We start from the raw sequence: 17,423 nt of genomic DNA, 5'->3' as shown, positions 1-17,423 counted from the left end.
TGTAAAAAAAATTTTTTTTAACATTTATTTATTTTTGAGACAGAGACAGAGCGTGAATGGGGGAAGGGTCAGAGAGAGAGGGAGACACAGAATCAGAAACAGGCTCCAGGCTCTGAGCTGTCAGCACAGAGTCCGAACTCACAGACTGCGAGATCATGACCTGAGCTGAAGTCAGACGCTTAACTGACTGAGCCACCCAGGTGCCCCAAGTACCTTATTTTAAAGATGCCTTTCCTTGGCCTCTTTTGAACTCCTATTGCATTTGTCCTAACATCTCTCTTGGCACTCAATCATATTCTAATTGTTCTTGTTACTTAACTCTGTGTTTTTTTGGCCTGGCTTCAAACATAGAATATAAAATTCTCCTAGGGAGGGATCATATCTCATACTTCCTTGCATTCCACAGTGCTCAGAGCAGGCCATGAACTTAATCAATGTTTGTTGAGCAAAATCACATCACAGCAAACACAATTAACCTTTCTCACTACCCCCTTCCTCTGTTTTTATATCAAGATCCTCCTATCTTCTCATTCCCAGGCTGCGGGCTCTCTCAGCAGGAGGAATCAGATATTTGTTTTCATAGAGGCTGGGTCTTTTTTTTCTCTGGTATGCTGCTTCTAGATCAGATAGTCTCTGCCTCCCAGCTTTTTCTCTCTGTTGCTTTTCTTGGTTTCTCCCTGTGTCAGTGCAAAGCTACCAGCAGAGAGTGGATGTACAGGGGGACGGGAGGGGTTTGAAAACCTGATGAATTGAATCAGTTGGTGAGTGGATGAATTAGGAAGAATACAGATCGCTGGTACACATTGATACCCTTTCATTGTTACGTGTTACAGTCTTTCTGGACTAATGCAGGTGGTACTTTGTCATTAATGTTGATATTCAATGTAACTGGGCTTGGGCTATTCAATTGTATTAAATGAATGTTTTAGAACTGGTAATGCAAGTGGTACTCGTGATCTTAATCTCGTTTCAACAGAAATGTTTTAGTACTTGTATTTTCAAGTTAATTTCTTATAAATGTGAGAGATCTATATCTTTAGGGGGTTCATCTTACATTTGAGTAATCTACATTTTTGTTTTATTGACATTGAATCTGTAGTACTCAGATTCTTTTATCAAATGTAATTATTCTATATTAACACTGAAACTGCCTTAATAAAATTAAAGAATTTTAAATAAACAGCATATTTCAAAATTTTAAATAAATTTAAATTTTAAATAAGTTTTAAATAAACAGCATATTTCAAATTGATGCAGAGTTTTGAATCTATCCACTATTATCTCATAAATGTTGTACTTTCTAAAGTATTGTAAAAATGCCACCAGAGAAGGATATACAATGCATGCTGAGCTGGGAAGTCAGGGCACTACTTTCTGTAATCTGTGAATGTGCCTGCTGCTGAGTGTGTGCTACCTGAGCATCCTGACACCCACATAACCCTTGGGGATGCATAATATGCCTTCTCTGCATAGTCACATACACATTTTACATATATGCAGAAAGGAAGAATTAACATGTTTTCAGCAGTTTCCTAAAACAATACCTAAGATGAGCCATGAAAGAAAAATTCATTTTATCACACTGGCCTTAAATCGTGAATGTCCTTGGTTGGAAACAGTTATGCCTGTCAGAGCATTCAGATGATTTCCTTAAAAAGTAGTAAAGTGGTGCCGATACACCAGCAACAGGCCCTTCCCCTGAGACTTGCTATCTGGAGTCTGCCAGGTAGATTGTTATTTTACCCATTTCTCCTGAGATGTTCACTCTAGTTCTCCCAGGAATAACTCTTGGGGGACAGGGTGGGAGAGGGGGACACACACACACACACACACACACACACACACATATATATATTGTATATACAATACATATATATACACTTTTTTTTCCTACACTATTTATTCATTTTTTACTTCACTGTAATCCAACTCTACAAGCTGTTTTATGAGAAGTGGTTCTTAGCACCCACATCTCCTGAGATCCTGGTGATTTTTATGAAAACATGGTACTGATACTTGGGAAATGTCAGTCAGGACATAAGAAGGGATTTGCTCGTAATATTGCCAGGAACCGACTAGAAGTAGAAAAGAGCTATGTTTTGAGTTTTGGCTTGAGAAAGGAGGCCAGGAAAGGGTATGGAATACAGAGATAGCAATTCAGGAAGGCAAAGGACATCATGTTTTAAGATGATGTTTTTCATCTTTTCAGCTTTTCATGATTCAATGGAAGGTGACCACAGGCAGGTAGGAGAGAGCACAGGGTAGGATGGGAACAGAGTACTCATGTGCCTTGTTGATTTCCCCCAATCTTTAGTTCATATATATAGTATTGATGTCTTCTCCAGAATCTATGAAAAGCCAGAAGTTTAATGTCGGTCACACACTGTATGATCTTTTAAGAATTCACATGTGACTGGAAGGCCTGAGGAAGCACAGCTCCAACCATAATGTAGGGATCTCCTGACCCTGCATTTTCAATTTCCTTTAAGCTAGACAGATTTTTCGTAGTGACAACTGTTAGGACAAAAGGGAAGGCAGAAGGAAGGCAATCTGAAGATGGGTCTAGGGAGTTCAGTGGGTGTCCCTGACTTATCATTCTTCTACAGAGCAGTGTGGATATGGCAGAGGCCCTTGAGGAACAGGCAATCCTAGATCCCAACCATTAAAACAGTGCTGGCCCCACTAAAGGAGGGGCCTAAGGAACTGTGAAGGTGGCAGGGGGCCTGGGGGTGTTACCTCTCCAGCGCTGTAACTCCGGAGCCTCTGGAGGTGCTGTCGATGTGTCAGGTGATTGGGAAGACGACCGTTCTGAAGAGGGATTCGGGGGTCAATGAAAGTGGTGGCTCGACTATTGTGGTCCACGAAAAAAGACTGCAGACAGACCAATAAAAAAGAACACTGCGTGAGAATGAGCCAAAATGAAGTCAGTAATGTAAGGGAACGCGATGGGGCTCAGTCTTCATGTTTATTTCTGTCCCTCCTTTTTATCTGCTCAAAACTAGACTGAAGACTGGGGCACTGTGCATCTGTTTGCTCAGTAGTTGAATGAAACAATACCAGTCATTGATAAACACTTTACAGTACACAGTTACAGAGTCATGATCACAGCATTTTATTCATGATGGAAAAGAAGAGAAATGGAGACTTTGAGACAGTAAAATAACTAGTAATTAATAATTTGTGAAGCATTCTATTTATTTTTTAAATAAATGCTCTTTTTTTTGGTTAAAGAATTAGCAGTCTCCCTGAGAAGAAACTTTAAAAGGATAAAAAAGTAAGGAGAAAGCCAAAATCATCCCAAATGTCACAATCTAAGGGTAATCACCAAAATATTTTGATAAATTTTTTTCTATTTTTTCTTTTCTTATGCAAATATACAATTATTTACATCTTTTCCCCACATTGGTACTTATAATTTTGTTGGAAGAATTTTTCACCTATTATTTTTTGAGCATTTCCCTAAGTTATTAGACATTCCTTTAACACAGAATTTTAGTAAGCATATGGTATTTAGATGGATGCATAATAATTTCAGCACCTTCTGTCATTGGACATTTTACTTTTTTACTGCTTTAAGATAATGCTTCAGTAAACACTCTTGTTCATAAATCTTTGCAGTATGTCTGATTACATGTTCCAATATATGACAAAAGTTATTCTTTAAATCTAAAATTACTTCTCATAAAAGAGAAAATTAATACTTTCTTTATAATGTCATGAAAACATGTTTACATCCCTAATTTACTAAAACTATGTTTTATTTTTAAAATATAAATGTGTACTTAATTTTTATCATGTACTTGTATAGTATTTCTTAAAATAGTCAACTAAAATTTCTCCTATAAACTATTGGTTAATGTACTAGAGATAATAGATTTGCTAGTAGTAAATGAGCCTTACATCTTTGGGAGAAAACCTACTTAATTGTGGTGGGTCACTCTTTCAATATACTATCTAATTCAACTTTACTTTTATTTATTTTTATTTTATTTTATTTTACTTTTTTTTAAATGTTTTATTTTATTTTTGAGAGAGACAGAGACAGAGCACGAGTAGGGGAGAGGCAGAGAGAGAGGGAGACACAGAATCTGAAGAAGACTCCAGGCTCTGAGCTTGTCTGCACAGAGCCTGACGCAGGGCTCAAACTCGCGAACCATGAGATCATGACCTGAGCTGAAGTCGGATGCTCAACTAACTAAGCCACCCAGGCACCCCTCAACTTTATTTTTTAATATGAACTTTCTGGAACTCAGGTGAGTTTTGCCTATAGTTTTGTTTTGTTTTTTTTTTTAAATCAGATTTCCCTACTTTTACTCGTATTAGTGTGTGTGTGTGTGTATTTAGTTTTACACAGTTTTATCACCTATGTAAGTTCACGTATCCACCACCACAGTTATTGAATGGTTCTCTCCAATGAGGATCCCTCATGTTGCCCCTCTGTCACACCCATCTCACTCCCTTATTCCTCCACCCCTCAATTCCCAGCCAATCACTGATCTGTTCTCCATTTCTGTAATTTTGTCACATCCAGAATATTCTATAAATGAAATCACACACTATGTAACCTTTTGGGATTTATCCCCCCACACAGCACAATTCCCTTGAGCTTCATCCAAGTTATTGTACCAATAGTTTGTTCTTTACTGCTGAGTAAAATTCTACAGTGCAAATTTACTGAAATTTGTGCCAATGATTTTTGCTTTTTGTCTGGTTTCATTAGCAAAGATATGACTGCTCCAAAAAATGAACTATGTTGTTTCTATTTCTATTTTTCCCTTCACTCTGGAATAGATCATAAAGAAACGTGGCACTGGGCAAGTAATTCATTGTTGCATTTTCCAATTTATTCCATAAGTCCACTTGATTTTTTATATTTCTTGAGTCAATTTTTAGATCACATATATTTATTTTTAAATTATCCATTTCTTCTAGATTTTCTTTAAAAAAAAATTCTTTTAACATTTATTCATTTTTGAGAGACAGAGCACCAGCAGGGGAGGGGCAGAGAAAGAATGAGACACAGGATCCGAAGCAGGCTCCAGGCTCTGAGCTGTCAGCACAGAGCCTGACACAGGGCTCAAACTCATGAACTGTGAGATCATGACCTCAGGTGAAGTCAGACACTTAACCGACTGAGCCACCCAGGCACGTCATCTTCTAGATTTTCTAACTTTGATTTCAAACATTTATGTAAGTAGGTATGCATTTTCCCTTTAAAATTTCCCTGCATCTCTTATAACTCATTCCTTGTTTTTATTTATTATTTTCCTTAGATTGATTTACTTCTCTTCTAAACAACTCTTACCTTTATTTCTTATACGGTTTTCCAGTTCATGAACTTCTGGGTTTTTATTGTCAAATAAATTTTGGAAATAAATTTTTGCTTCAATTACTGTTGCTTTTTAACCTTCTCTAAATTATTAATTTGAAAGCTTGTATTTTAAAATTTTTCTTGTTTGATAATAAAAACCAATGTGCAAATCCTTTGAGCACAGTCTTTCTATATCACGTTTTATTAAGTACTGGTGATATGCATTTTCAATAATTTCTCAATGGTTTATAAGTCTTGATTTTATTTAAAACCCAATAGTCATGAAGAATACTGTTTTGAATCTCCAAGTGGCAAATAGTTGGTTTTTGATGATTGTGTTTAAAGTTATTGTTTATTTTTGTTGCTGTTTCAAGTTTTTATTTAAATTCCAGGTAGTTAATATACCGTGTAATATTGGTTTCAGATGTAGGATTTAGTGATTCAACACTCACATATTACACCCAGTGCTCATCCTAACAAGTACCCTCCTTAATCCCCATCAACCATCTAGCCCATCCCCCACCCACATCCTTCTATCAACCCTCAGTTTGTTCTCTACATTTAAGAGTCTGTACTATGGTTTGCCTCTCTCTCTGCCCCCACCCCCCACCATGTTCATTTGTTTCATTTCTTAAATTCCACCTACCAGTGAAACCCTATGGTATTTGTCTTCTTCTGACTGACTTTAAATTTGTTGTTTAAAATTTAGCTCTATTACTTACGGCCATGGAATGCAACATGAGTCTTTTATGCTTTTTTGTTTTGTGTTACAAAATATTATCCCCTAAAAAAATGTTCCATAGGATCTTGTAAAGAAGTTGTAAACTATTTATTCCTTATTAAAAAGATTGTGGTAAAATGTCCAAAACACAAATTTTGCCCTTTTAATAACTTTTAAATGTACAATTTAGTGGCATTAAGTACGTTCTGAGTGTCGTGCAACGATCGCCACTATTCATCTCCTGAACTTTTTCATCTTCCAAGACTGAAACTCTGTACTCATTAAACACTAACCCCTCATTTTCTCCCTCCCCCAGCTCCTGAGAACTTCTATTCTAGTTTCTGTCTCTATGAATTTGACTACTTTTAGATACCTCATGTGAAATATAATACTTGTCCTTTTGTTTCTGACTTGCTTCACCTTAGCATGTTTTCAAGGTCCATCCATGTTGCGACATGTGTCAGAATTTCATTCCTTTTTAAGGATGCATAATCTTCCACTCTTTGCACATAGCACATTTTGTTTATCCATTCATGTAATCTGTATTTTTTCCACCTTTATTGAAGTACAATTGACAAATAAAATTGTATGTAATTAAGCTCTATGCTAGCTCTATTTTTAACAGAAGTATATATGTTCCATTAATACAAAATTATTCAAATCCTGACTTATTTCATCTGTTTGTCAAACTGATGGATATAAAACACATTTTCCTATTGTGTATTTATTTCATTTCCTTTTGTATTTCTCTTCTAGTTTTCTTCGTATGGTAGGATGTTATTTCACTCATAAGATATATGATTATTGTAACTTTATTTTAGTTGTGCCATTGATTAATATAAAATCTTACTTTGACTCCATTTAATGGTTCTGGATTTGAACTTTCCTTTGTATGATATTAATATACCACCACTGATTTTCCTGTTAGTGTTTTCCAATTCTATTAATATTTATTCTTCTATTTTTTAAACTATCTGAATCATTTCTTGGGTATGTCTTTTAATAAGCTGGATCTGTTTGTTACTAAATCTGAAAGTGTTTTCCTTTTGGTATGCAGGTTTATCCTATTTCCATCTACCACTATGACTATTATGCTTGGCTGTGCTTATGTTATTTTATTTTTATTATTTCTGATTTCTTTCCTTCCTGGTGGATTTTTTGGTGTTTTACTATGTAAATTGTATTTTGTTTGATTTTATTTTTATAGGAATTTGAAACAGCAATCTTGTTTTCAATGGTACAAATAGTTGCCTTTTAAGTTGATCAAATAACTATATTTAGCCCTTGTTTTTCAAATTATCCAATTTGACTTCTCTTACACTCAACTGGGGACTTAGCACAACCTTCCTTGCCCCGTTCTCTGGTCCCCTTTCTGCTTCCTTGTCAATTTTATTCCAGGCTAGAGATATGATTCAGATGGTCTTTATACATTTATTCCATTTTCCTTACACATATTTTCCCATATTTTATTGAGTCTTTTCCAAAACATTTTAAAGCATTTTAAAATCAATTATTTGTATTAATATTCCTGTATTTGATTGATAAATATTCACCACCATAGTCCATTTATACTATGTTTTCCCCATTATTTGTGAGCCATCTGGAAAATGGCTTTTGGTGTTTATTTCGGACAGGGAAAAGAGCGTGTGAGCTCTGAAATTTTTCTAGTGTCTTCACACTTGAATGACACCATTTCTGGATATGGAATTGTGGGGCTATAATATTTTCTCACCAATAACTTGTACTCTTTGCCCTGTGGATTTCTATAGTTGAGTTGTATAAATGGAAAATTTTAAGCTTGTCTTATTTTTATCCTTTTTTAGGTGACTTTCATATTATCATGGCTATACATTGGTAAGATTTTTTTAAATCTCCATCTACACATTCCAGAGTATGTGTAGATATAGAATTTATTTTAATTGATTTTACTATAACTCAGTGAGCCAAATTAATCTGCCTACTTGAACAATTTATTTTAGAACAGAGTTTTATTTTCAATATTTAATTAATAATTTAATTTAATTAATATTTATATTTAGTATTTAATTTTTCCCATTGTACCTATTATTCTGGTTTCTTCTTTAGAAACATCTATAGATCATTCATCAAACAGAGATGTTTACTGACTGCCAATTATATGCTGGGAATATTCTAGGTCCTTGAGGTTTCATCAATGAGCAAACAAAGATGCCTTTTCTCAAAGAGCTTAGAATTCTGCCAGGAGAAACAGAGAAAACAGTAAATCTAACAAATACATAAATTATATGGTGGAACACATGGGTTAGAGATCTTGGGATGCTTATTGTATTAAATTAGGTGGTTAGGGTAGGCCTTGCTGAAAGGGTGAGATTTGTTCTTTTTGGTTTTTACTTTTTTTTTTTTAACCTTATCCCTCTTTGTTTGCAATCTGGTTCCCTCCCTCACTTTGAGGCTAGTTTCCATGTCCTATATCAGTGATTTGATTTTACACAGCATCAGTTCTGCTCTGTTTTATCCCTATGCTATTACACTTTGCTTTTCCTTGCAATCTTAAAACGTTTATTTTGTCTGCTTTTCCCTTTTTAATGTTTATTTATTTATTTTGAGAGAGAGAAAGAGGAGTGAGCAGAAGAGGTGCAGAGAGAGGGAGGGAGACAGAGAATTCCAAGCAGGCTCCAAGCTGTCAGTGTGGAGCCTGATGCAGGGCTCGAACCTATGGACTGTGAGATCATGACCTGAGCTGAAACCAAGAGTCAGATGCTCAACCAACTGAGTCACCCAGGCGCCACTTTTACTTCCTTCCCTCCTTTCTTTCTTTCTTTCTTTCTTTTCTTTCTTTCTTTTTTAAATTGTAGTAAGAACATGTAACATAAGACTTACTCTCTTAACAAAATTTTAATTGTACAGTATTAAGTGCACAGGATGGAACAGTACTGTTAGCACAATGTTGTGCAGCAGGTCTCTAGGTCTCTAGAACTTACTTATCTTGAATAATTGGTAAACTGCACCTATTGAACCTGAACTCCCATTTTCTCCTGCACCAGTTGCTGGCAACCACCATTGGGCTCTGTTACCCTGAGGCTATTTCAGATACTTCATATAAGGGGAATTGTGCAGCATTTGTCCCTCTGTGACTGGCTCATTTCACTGAGCATAATGTCTTCTAGGTTCAACTACCTTGTAGCATGTGTCAGAATTTCCTTCATTTTTTTTTTTTTAATTTATTTTTTTGGGACAGAGAGAGACAGAGCATGAACGGGGGAGGGGCAGAGAGAGAGGGAGACACAGAATTGGAAACAGGCTCCAGGCTCTGAGCCATCAGCCCAGAGCCCGACGCGGGGCTCGAACTCACAGACCGCGAGATCGTGACCTGGCTGAAGTCGGATGCTTAACCGACTGCACCACCCAGGCGCCCCAGAATTTCCTTCATTTTTAAGGTTGAATAATATTCCACTATATGTATATACCATATATTTTTTATAAGTTTCTGAATTCCAGTTGATTTAGTGTAATATTAATTTCAGGTGTACAATATAGCGATTCAACATTTTCCTATATCGCCCAGTGCTCATCACAAGTGCACTCAATAATCCTCATCACCTGTTTAACCCAAGTCCCCCATCCACTTCCCTTCCACTAATTATCAGTTTGTTCTTTATAGTTAAGAGTCTATTTCCTGGTTTGCCTCTCTCTTTTTTCCATTTGCTCCTTTGTTTTGTTTCTTAAATTCCACATATGAGTGAAATCATATGGTATTTGTCTTTCTCTGACTGACTTATTTCACTTAGCATAATATTCTCTAGCTCCATCCATGTCGTTGCAAATGGCAAGATTTTATTCTTTTTTATAGCTGGGTAATATTTTATTGTATATATACACCATATCTTCTTTATCCATTCATCAGTCTGTGGACATTTGGGCTCTTTCCATAATCTGATGATTATAGATCATTCTGCTATAAACATTGGGGTGCGTGTATCCCTTTGAATTAGTATTACTTTGGGTTTAAATACCTAGTAGTGCAATTGCTGGATTGTAGGGTAGTTCTATTTTTAACTCTCTGAAGAACCTCCATACTGTTTTCCAGAGTGTTTGCACCAGTATGCATTTCCACCAAGAGGAAATGCATTTCCAGTGCAAGAGGGTACCCCTTCATCCACATCCTTGCCAACACCTGTTTAACACTTAGGTCTTAATAAAAGATGTTACCTGAAAGATGCATTACGTACTGTGTAGTTTCACTGAATTAAAAGCAGCTCTATTCCCATATGCTTCTACACATAAGTTTACAAACACATTTTTTTTTAAAGTTTTTATTTTAATCCACTTAGTTAACATTCAGTGTAATATTAGTTTCAGGTATACAATATAGTGATTCAACGCTTTCTTACATCATCTGGTGCTCATCACAACAAATGCACTCCTTAATTCCCATCACCTATTTCACCCATCCCCTCACCCACCTCCCTTCTTATATACCACATTTTATTTACCCATTCATCTGTCAATGGACATTTAGTTTGTTTCTGTATTTTTGTTATTGTGAATGACGCTTCAAGGAACATGAGAGTTCAGATAGCTCTTTGAGACTTTGATTTCAATTCTTTTGGATATATACTCAGAAGTGGAATCGCCAGATCACACGGTAGTTCTTTTTTCTTATATCTGCTTCCTCTCAGCTTTTTTTTTCTGTTTGTGGCTGCTGCTTCTCACCCAATAGAAGTCGAGTTCTCCTAAACATTTTGTGGATGATAATCAGATACCTTTGAAATGTTTGTTTTCTGAAGAATATTATACTATGAGATATATTTTTTTCTCAGATAAAGATTCTGTTTCCTTCATGTCGTAGTTTAGTCTTCATAGGCTCCTTTTAACTTTGCTGTTGTGTGTCCATTCCTTTGTAGAGGTTGCCTCTGTCTCATCCGGGCCCCAGATAGGGCCCGCAAACCTGCCCTCAAACCTGCAGCCCCACCCTGTCTCTGGTGGATGAGCCCCCTCATCGGCTCAGGCCTAGACCCACTTGAAGCCCACACACAATCTCTACTGAAGTTGGTAGGAGGCTGTGTCCTTTCCAAGACAAGAGATGAGTCAGATGCCATTTGGCCCTTTATTCCAGTCCTCTTGAAGTGGTGCAACTCTCAGAGGTCTGTCCCTGTCACCCTTTGTGGGGATGATCAAAGACACCAAACAGCTAGTCCTGGTCCTTCTATTCCTACTACAGTATACACTAAAAATGAAGGCTGTCGTCTTTGCATGTGTTAATAAAGCAAGAAGCAGATGGGATGAGAAGGTGATGTGGCATTCTGGAACCTGCTCTGGCCATCTATGAAGATGGCTTTTGCATAGAGAGCTATCACCACACCATTTCTCGGTGAGCGGGTTTCCTAAATCCCAGGCTCCTTTGCAGCACATTCTTTCCAAGTCAGAGGGCTGAGCCTGTAGGATATAGTCCAAAAATGTTTTTCTCAACCTATTCCCATCATTGATGGGCTTTAGCAATGAGGTATTCTCACATTCTTCCCAGTTGCCAGTCTTGATGTTGGATTTTTGTGTGTGGAAATTTCCCACAGCATCAAGAGGAAGAACAGCAGATATTACTAATCTGCTGTATTATCATAGATTCTCACATCCACTTATTTGCTCTTTACATCTGGCTATAAAATCATGAAGGCAGGCATTATTACTGCTACTTTATGATAACGTGGAGCTCAGCTATAAAGGGACTTGCCCCCAGTCAACGTGTTTAGAATGGGATGGGGCAGCCTTTTACACATCCCCCTTCTCCTATTTTCCCCTTTATCCTACATTGTTGCTCTTTACTCTGTGGGTTGTGATGACACATTTCTTTAAAAAAAATTTTTTTTAGAGTTTATTTATTGTTGAGAGAGAGAGACCGAGAGAGGGAGAGAGTGGGGGAGGGAGAGCAGAGAGAGAGCAGAGAGAGGGCAGACTTTTTCTGCAGACTTTTTAGATGCAGACTTTTTCTTTCTTTTTTGTATATGATACCATCTCACTAAACAAAATCAGGGGGGAAATGTTTTTCCAGAAATATGCACTTCAAGATGACTAAAATTCTTGGTGCATGTCTCAGCTGCTGTGCTTCTTTGCTACTGTGATGACCAGGAGGCCGTGTGGACCACGGAGGACCAGGACTGATGGCACTGGGAGGGGGGTTTCCCTGGCATACCACTGGGCCTCCTGCTGTTCGAACCCTAGTGTGAGAGCTGCAGTCATGGCCTCACGGTGATCTGAGTCTAAGCAAGGTGTTTGCATGAGCATGTGCTATTTGCATAATACACCATAGTGACCCCTTCTGTTCATTGATTCATAGTGGTGTACTCTTTGCAGCTTGGTTAACCAATAAATGTATCTGGGGCCACCGCAGACCACTGAGATGAGGCATGCGCACCCCAGCTCTGATGAGATGCTCCTTTACTTTCTGTTCCGGCTCAGGCTTTATTTCCCACCCTAACACACATTTCCAAGTCCTCCCAGCATAAACCACTGTCATTCTCCAAGTGGAAGACACATATGGTAAAAGAGGAGGTCCCGAGGAGCAGATTCTGGCTATGATGGCCTTTCTACTACACAAAGCCACCCCTGCCCCCTATCCCAACTGTCTTCCAACTCATCCAACCACACAGGAGCCGATCAGACAGTCTTATGGAACCAACACACTTGCATTGGTGGAAATCCTTTCTCCACACACTCCAGAGAGCCAGATTCTGAGACATGCTAAGGGGTTTGTGGGGAGGAATTTGTGGATCCCAGGGGACAACGATGCCCTATCAACCTACTTTGGGGAACTGTGGCTTTGCACATTGACCATCACAGAGCATAGGAACTGTGTAATGTAGTTTCCCACTGAGACATGTCTTCTGACAAAATTTCTGATTCCTTTGACCCCAAAAAAGGGAGGGATTCTCCCTTCCACAGATCATAAAGGAATACACAGAGACTATTCTTTAATAAACAGTTAAGCCTGTCCTATGAATACCTTGATGTCACTGATAGTGATTAAGAAAAAAACATGTTTGTTTTAGCAAACTCAACTACGCTTCCAAAACATCACTGGGAAAGATCAATTTGGTTAAGGTCACACGAAGGCACAATGCAAGCCAATAACATCACATGGGCCTAATACACCCTACCTGTTTGCCAGGCTGTTTTAATGAGAACTGAAGGCTTATTAGGAAAATCACAACAAGTAATCTAATAATGTCACTCCCATTTAACTAATAATTTCATTCCCTGAGAGTTAGCTGTCTAAGGAGGCATAACAACAGAAAGGTCATTGAACAGACTCTGGTTTCAGGTTCCAAACCTAAATTTAAAATCATGGAAACAATAGTTCTCAACTGGGCATGATGATTATACCCTCCAGGGGACATATAGCAATATCCCAAGTTGGTGGGGATGCTATTGGCATCACTGGGCAGAGGCCAGGGATGCCGCTAAACTTCCTATACAGGATGGAAACCCTGCTGTGAATAGTTACCTCTCTCTTCTTCCTGGTAGCTGATGGCACATCTCTGAGACACAGACTTTCCTGTCCTCACAATTTCCCTCCTCACTTTCTCATGGGTTTTCTCTATCACATAAAGAGCCTGTTTAATGACAGGCACACTCACCTTTCCCTGCTGGTCCGTTTTGATCTCCCAGCCCCGGGGCAATTCCAGCCGCGTGTCTGCAAACATGTTGATGAAATTCACCAAGTCACGGTTGTGCTGGTAGCGTTCGAAATTGCGAGCGTCCCGCCGGACTTTCAGAATCATGTGCTTTAAGCAGGTGCTACTGGTGAAGACTCGGTAGGCACCCTGAGAGGGGGTCAGGGATGATTTGGGTGGGGTGTGGGAGGGGGTGGGTAAGAAAAACACAGACCAAGTACACTTTGAGTGCCACGCAGTGTAACCCGATAGCTAACAGTGATTTATTGTGAGCCTTGAGGGGGAAACCTCAGAGGTGGAGATCTTGCCCCCAAATTAAATGTGCACCGTAAACACACATGGGCCTGTTGGCAATCTCTACCCAAAGCTCCTCTGCAACCTTGGACACTGTCGACCTCCGGGTGCATCTCTAAGGCTCCTCTGCCCCTCGTCCCTCCTCTGTCAATCAGCACTGGACTGGGCTCTCTTGAGTCTCCCTCCACCGTTGGGACCATTGCTCCTCTCTCCTCCACCCTTCCTTCCTAGTCTGCAGGGGTCTGCCCTCCCTCCTCTTATAGGTCTGTAACAAGGAGGATTAACTTAAGGTCCCTGGGGATTTAAGGCTGGCCCTTTGTGTGTGGACAAGTTGGAGATGAGAAGACAGGAAGAAAGTTTCAGGAGTTTGTAATTGTGCCAAACTGTGGGAAATAAGCTTAGGAATTCCCTGACCCTGCACTGATGGGTTAACAAGGCATAAAGAATTACAAAGCCATAGGATGCTCACACCCAAGTTTGGGTAAACAAGATTAGGTAAATAGGTATAGAGAGGGCCGGGCAAAGGCCCCAGTATAGAGAGGGTGGGGCAAAGGCCCCAATACAAAGGTATATGAGGTAAATAAGATTAGGTATTGAGGGTGGTTACACCCCCCAATTTAGTACTATGGCAGAAAGCTGCTTTCACAGGAAGGAAGGACCGGATTAGGTAAACAGGTAAATAGGGCTATAGACCTCTGCTGGATGAAGTTGCTCAAAGCAGAGCTAATTAGCAAAATAAAGGTAACTTGTTGACCCTGAGGTAGCATGCTGTAGCTTTCTTATCCCCTAGGGAGCTAAAATAAACAGACACGGCACCTCATGTCTTCCGTTAACAACCATCTGCCCAGCACCAGGATTTTGTTTTATATTGACCCAAACCTCTAACACTGGATATCTTCAAAGCCCCCTTTCCCTCACAACCATGAGTTAATGTTCACAGATTTACTGTCTCTTTGTGCACGTCCATGACCATGTTTGTAAGACTTCTAATCCTAATAAAAACAGAGCAAGGACCCTTAATCAGGGCTCTTGTCTCCTCCTGGACATTAGCCATCTCTTGCATTTTAATCCTGTATCCTGTTTCCTTGCTGGACAAGAAAGAACTTTAGAACCAGAGTCTACGACACCAAATGGTGCACAGGGCTGGTGTGCATGTGGTGAAAGCAAACACTGCTTGCTGGCCCAGTGCTCCAGGGCATCAATATCCAGCATCTGTGTCCCCCTTCGTGACTCATCCCTGTACTAGTGGGCAGATGCTCTGGGTCTAACAATGGATGTCCCAGTGGCTTCTCAAATATAACCTGCTAAAAACTGGTCTCCTCCCCAGCCATAGCCTCTGTCACCTAATCAAACAATTGCACCTGCTAATGGAGACACCCCCTAACTCAGGTGCCCAAAGTGGAAAGGACTCAGACTTTCTCCAGTCCTCACTCCCACCACTCCTCCATCACAATTGTCCCCCTTTCCATTCTCCTGGCCCCGTTCTTAGGGCGGGCCTCCATCATCTCTCAATTATGAGCCTGGATCAGCCTCTAGCCCCACAGCTTCTTCATCTTTCCTGCACTTCTGCTCGAGAAGATGTTGAATCAAACGTTGGACCATGTGACACAAATGCCTAAGACTGCTGTTGGTTCCTTCCCAAGTAGAGCCAGGCTCCTTTTCATGATTTACCCTGCGTTTTGCTACTCATTCTCCAGCCCCTCTTCCCAGCTTTGTGGGTCACCACATCCCACCCTCACAGACCCAACCCCCGGCTGGGTTGGGTCACAGCCGTGTCCTCTCTCCCTCTCTCTGGAGCTTCTCCCCACCAACTTTCAACCTTTATGACTCAATTCAGCAGTGGCCTCATCAGGGATGGCTCCCCTGTGTTATATCTCCTGTGTTCTCAGAGCATTTCATTCCTCCCTGAGGTCAGGCCCTGTCCTGACTCATCACGCTGGTCTTTGTACATGTCTGTTGCTGCAGAAACTGGGCAGCTTGTACCGTTCAGGTGTCACACTGTCTCTGTAATGCCAGCACCTAGGTCTGTGTCTGTCCACAGAAAATGTTTGTCAAATGAAAGGATTAATGAATATAGTGATAGCATGTCATTGCTTTCCTGAAAATACAAAAAAAAAAAAAAAAGGAAAAAAGAAAAGAAAAACTATATGTAAAACTCACATCAAATATAACTTAAGCATGATACTTAAACAACTAGTTTTATTAAAAGGAAAACTAGATATTTATCTAGGAGAAATCTATTTCAAAATTTCTTTAATGAAAGTGATTTTATAATATAATCCAGGCTGAAGGGAATCTGTCAACTTCAGAATCTTGTTCCTTTAAAATTTTAACAGTAAGAGAAACATGCATTTACTTCTGAACCACTTTCACTGACATTAATACATTTGAGCCTAACAAAATTGAAGAAGCAACAGCATGGCCAATCCAGCTTTTCTCCTTTTTGGGAGACTCACAGAGAATAAAAACAGTGGGCTGAGGTGTTTTTGTTTGTTTGTTTGTTTGTTTTTTCAATCTTGCCAGGGTTAATATGCTACCCTCTTTAATCTATCAAACAACTTTGCAAAAGAGTGTTTTGGGTTTGATGGGAGCCAGGTGGGCTCTTTCTGCGTTCCGGAGCACTTACATAATTGGCGTGTAGTACAGTGAAAAACTCGGGATTGGTAATGAACTTCACTGCTGGGGACTGCAGCAACAAGGTGATTTTTTGTGAGTTCACTGGAGAAAGTGACCCTTCTCTCCTCAGATCTGGAAAAAAAGTGAAGCAAAGCAAAGGATGCATCAGAAAAGGCATTTCAAATACAGTGCTTCTCTCTACAACAGCAGCACACAAGCCTTCACCCAGACAGCTGGAACAGACTGTTGTTCTGAATGGTGATCTGATCAGGTGTCACAGTGATAGGAGCAGGTGTCATATCATTTTGTGTGTGCCAGTTAAGAGTCATTGCTTCCTAAGAGACCTTCTGCATAACTTCAGTTAGGCTCAGGTCCTTGAACATCTTGTCCCTTTTCTTATTCTCTTTATGAGTTGCTAACCATAGCTTGGCTGTTTGCAGGAAGGAGCACAATTCTTGCCCTCCCTGCATCCACACCCACCTGTACAAGACTGCAGCTTCTCCCCTTGGGGAACTGGGCTAGCCTTGTGCCTCTCCCCTTGGTGAATTGAGCCAACCTTGTACCTTGCATTAAGAAACAGGATTTGGCAGAAGTTCTGAGCCAGGGTTTCAAGAAGTCTGTGTGTCCCCACTCTCTCTGAGAACCCTGCACCTCTGTGAGGACAAGCTTGGCCTAGCCTGGTGCAAGATGAGACACTACGGGGAATAGGGACAAGCCGGCCCAACTGAGGTCCTCTCAGGCCGGCCAGCCAGTGGCTGGTTTGATAGCTGACCCAGGATGCATGCATGAGCCCCGGGGAGCTCAGCGCCAATGGCTCACCTGTGGAAAAGATGCA

The 17,423-nt window shown here is 39.8% G+C and overlaps 1 protein-coding gene across 6 annotated transcripts in view; it reads right to left on the bottom strand.

Moving 5' to 3' along the window:
• Positions 1–17,423, bottom strand: part of HECW1 (HECT, C2 and WW domain containing E3 ubiquitin protein ligase 1) — a 429,509-nt gene that overhangs the window by 69,790 nt on the left and 342,296 nt on the right. For all 6 annotated transcript variants that reach the window (XM_086697032.1, XM_086697035.1, XM_086697036.1 and 3 more), the window contains 3 exons: positions 16,599–16,720; positions 13,643–13,828; positions 2,737–2,871 (listed from right to left, as the gene is read on the bottom strand). In XM_086697032.1, the coding sequence (XP_086553158.1) occupies positions 2,737–2,871; positions 13,643–13,828; positions 16,599–16,720 (443 nt within the window). The remainder of the gene's footprint in view (positions 1–2,736; positions 2,872–13,642; positions 13,829–16,598; positions 16,721–17,423) is intronic.

Source organism: Puma concolor, chromosome A2 (genome assembly GCF_028749965.1).
Source record: "Puma concolor isolate L17-30 chromosome A2, mPumCon1.1.hap2, whole genome shotgun sequence".
NCBI classification, from domain to species: Eukaryota; Metazoa; Chordata; class Mammalia; order Carnivora; family Felidae; genus Puma; species Puma concolor.
This window is presented reverse-complemented; position numbering and strand designations above follow the sequence as displayed.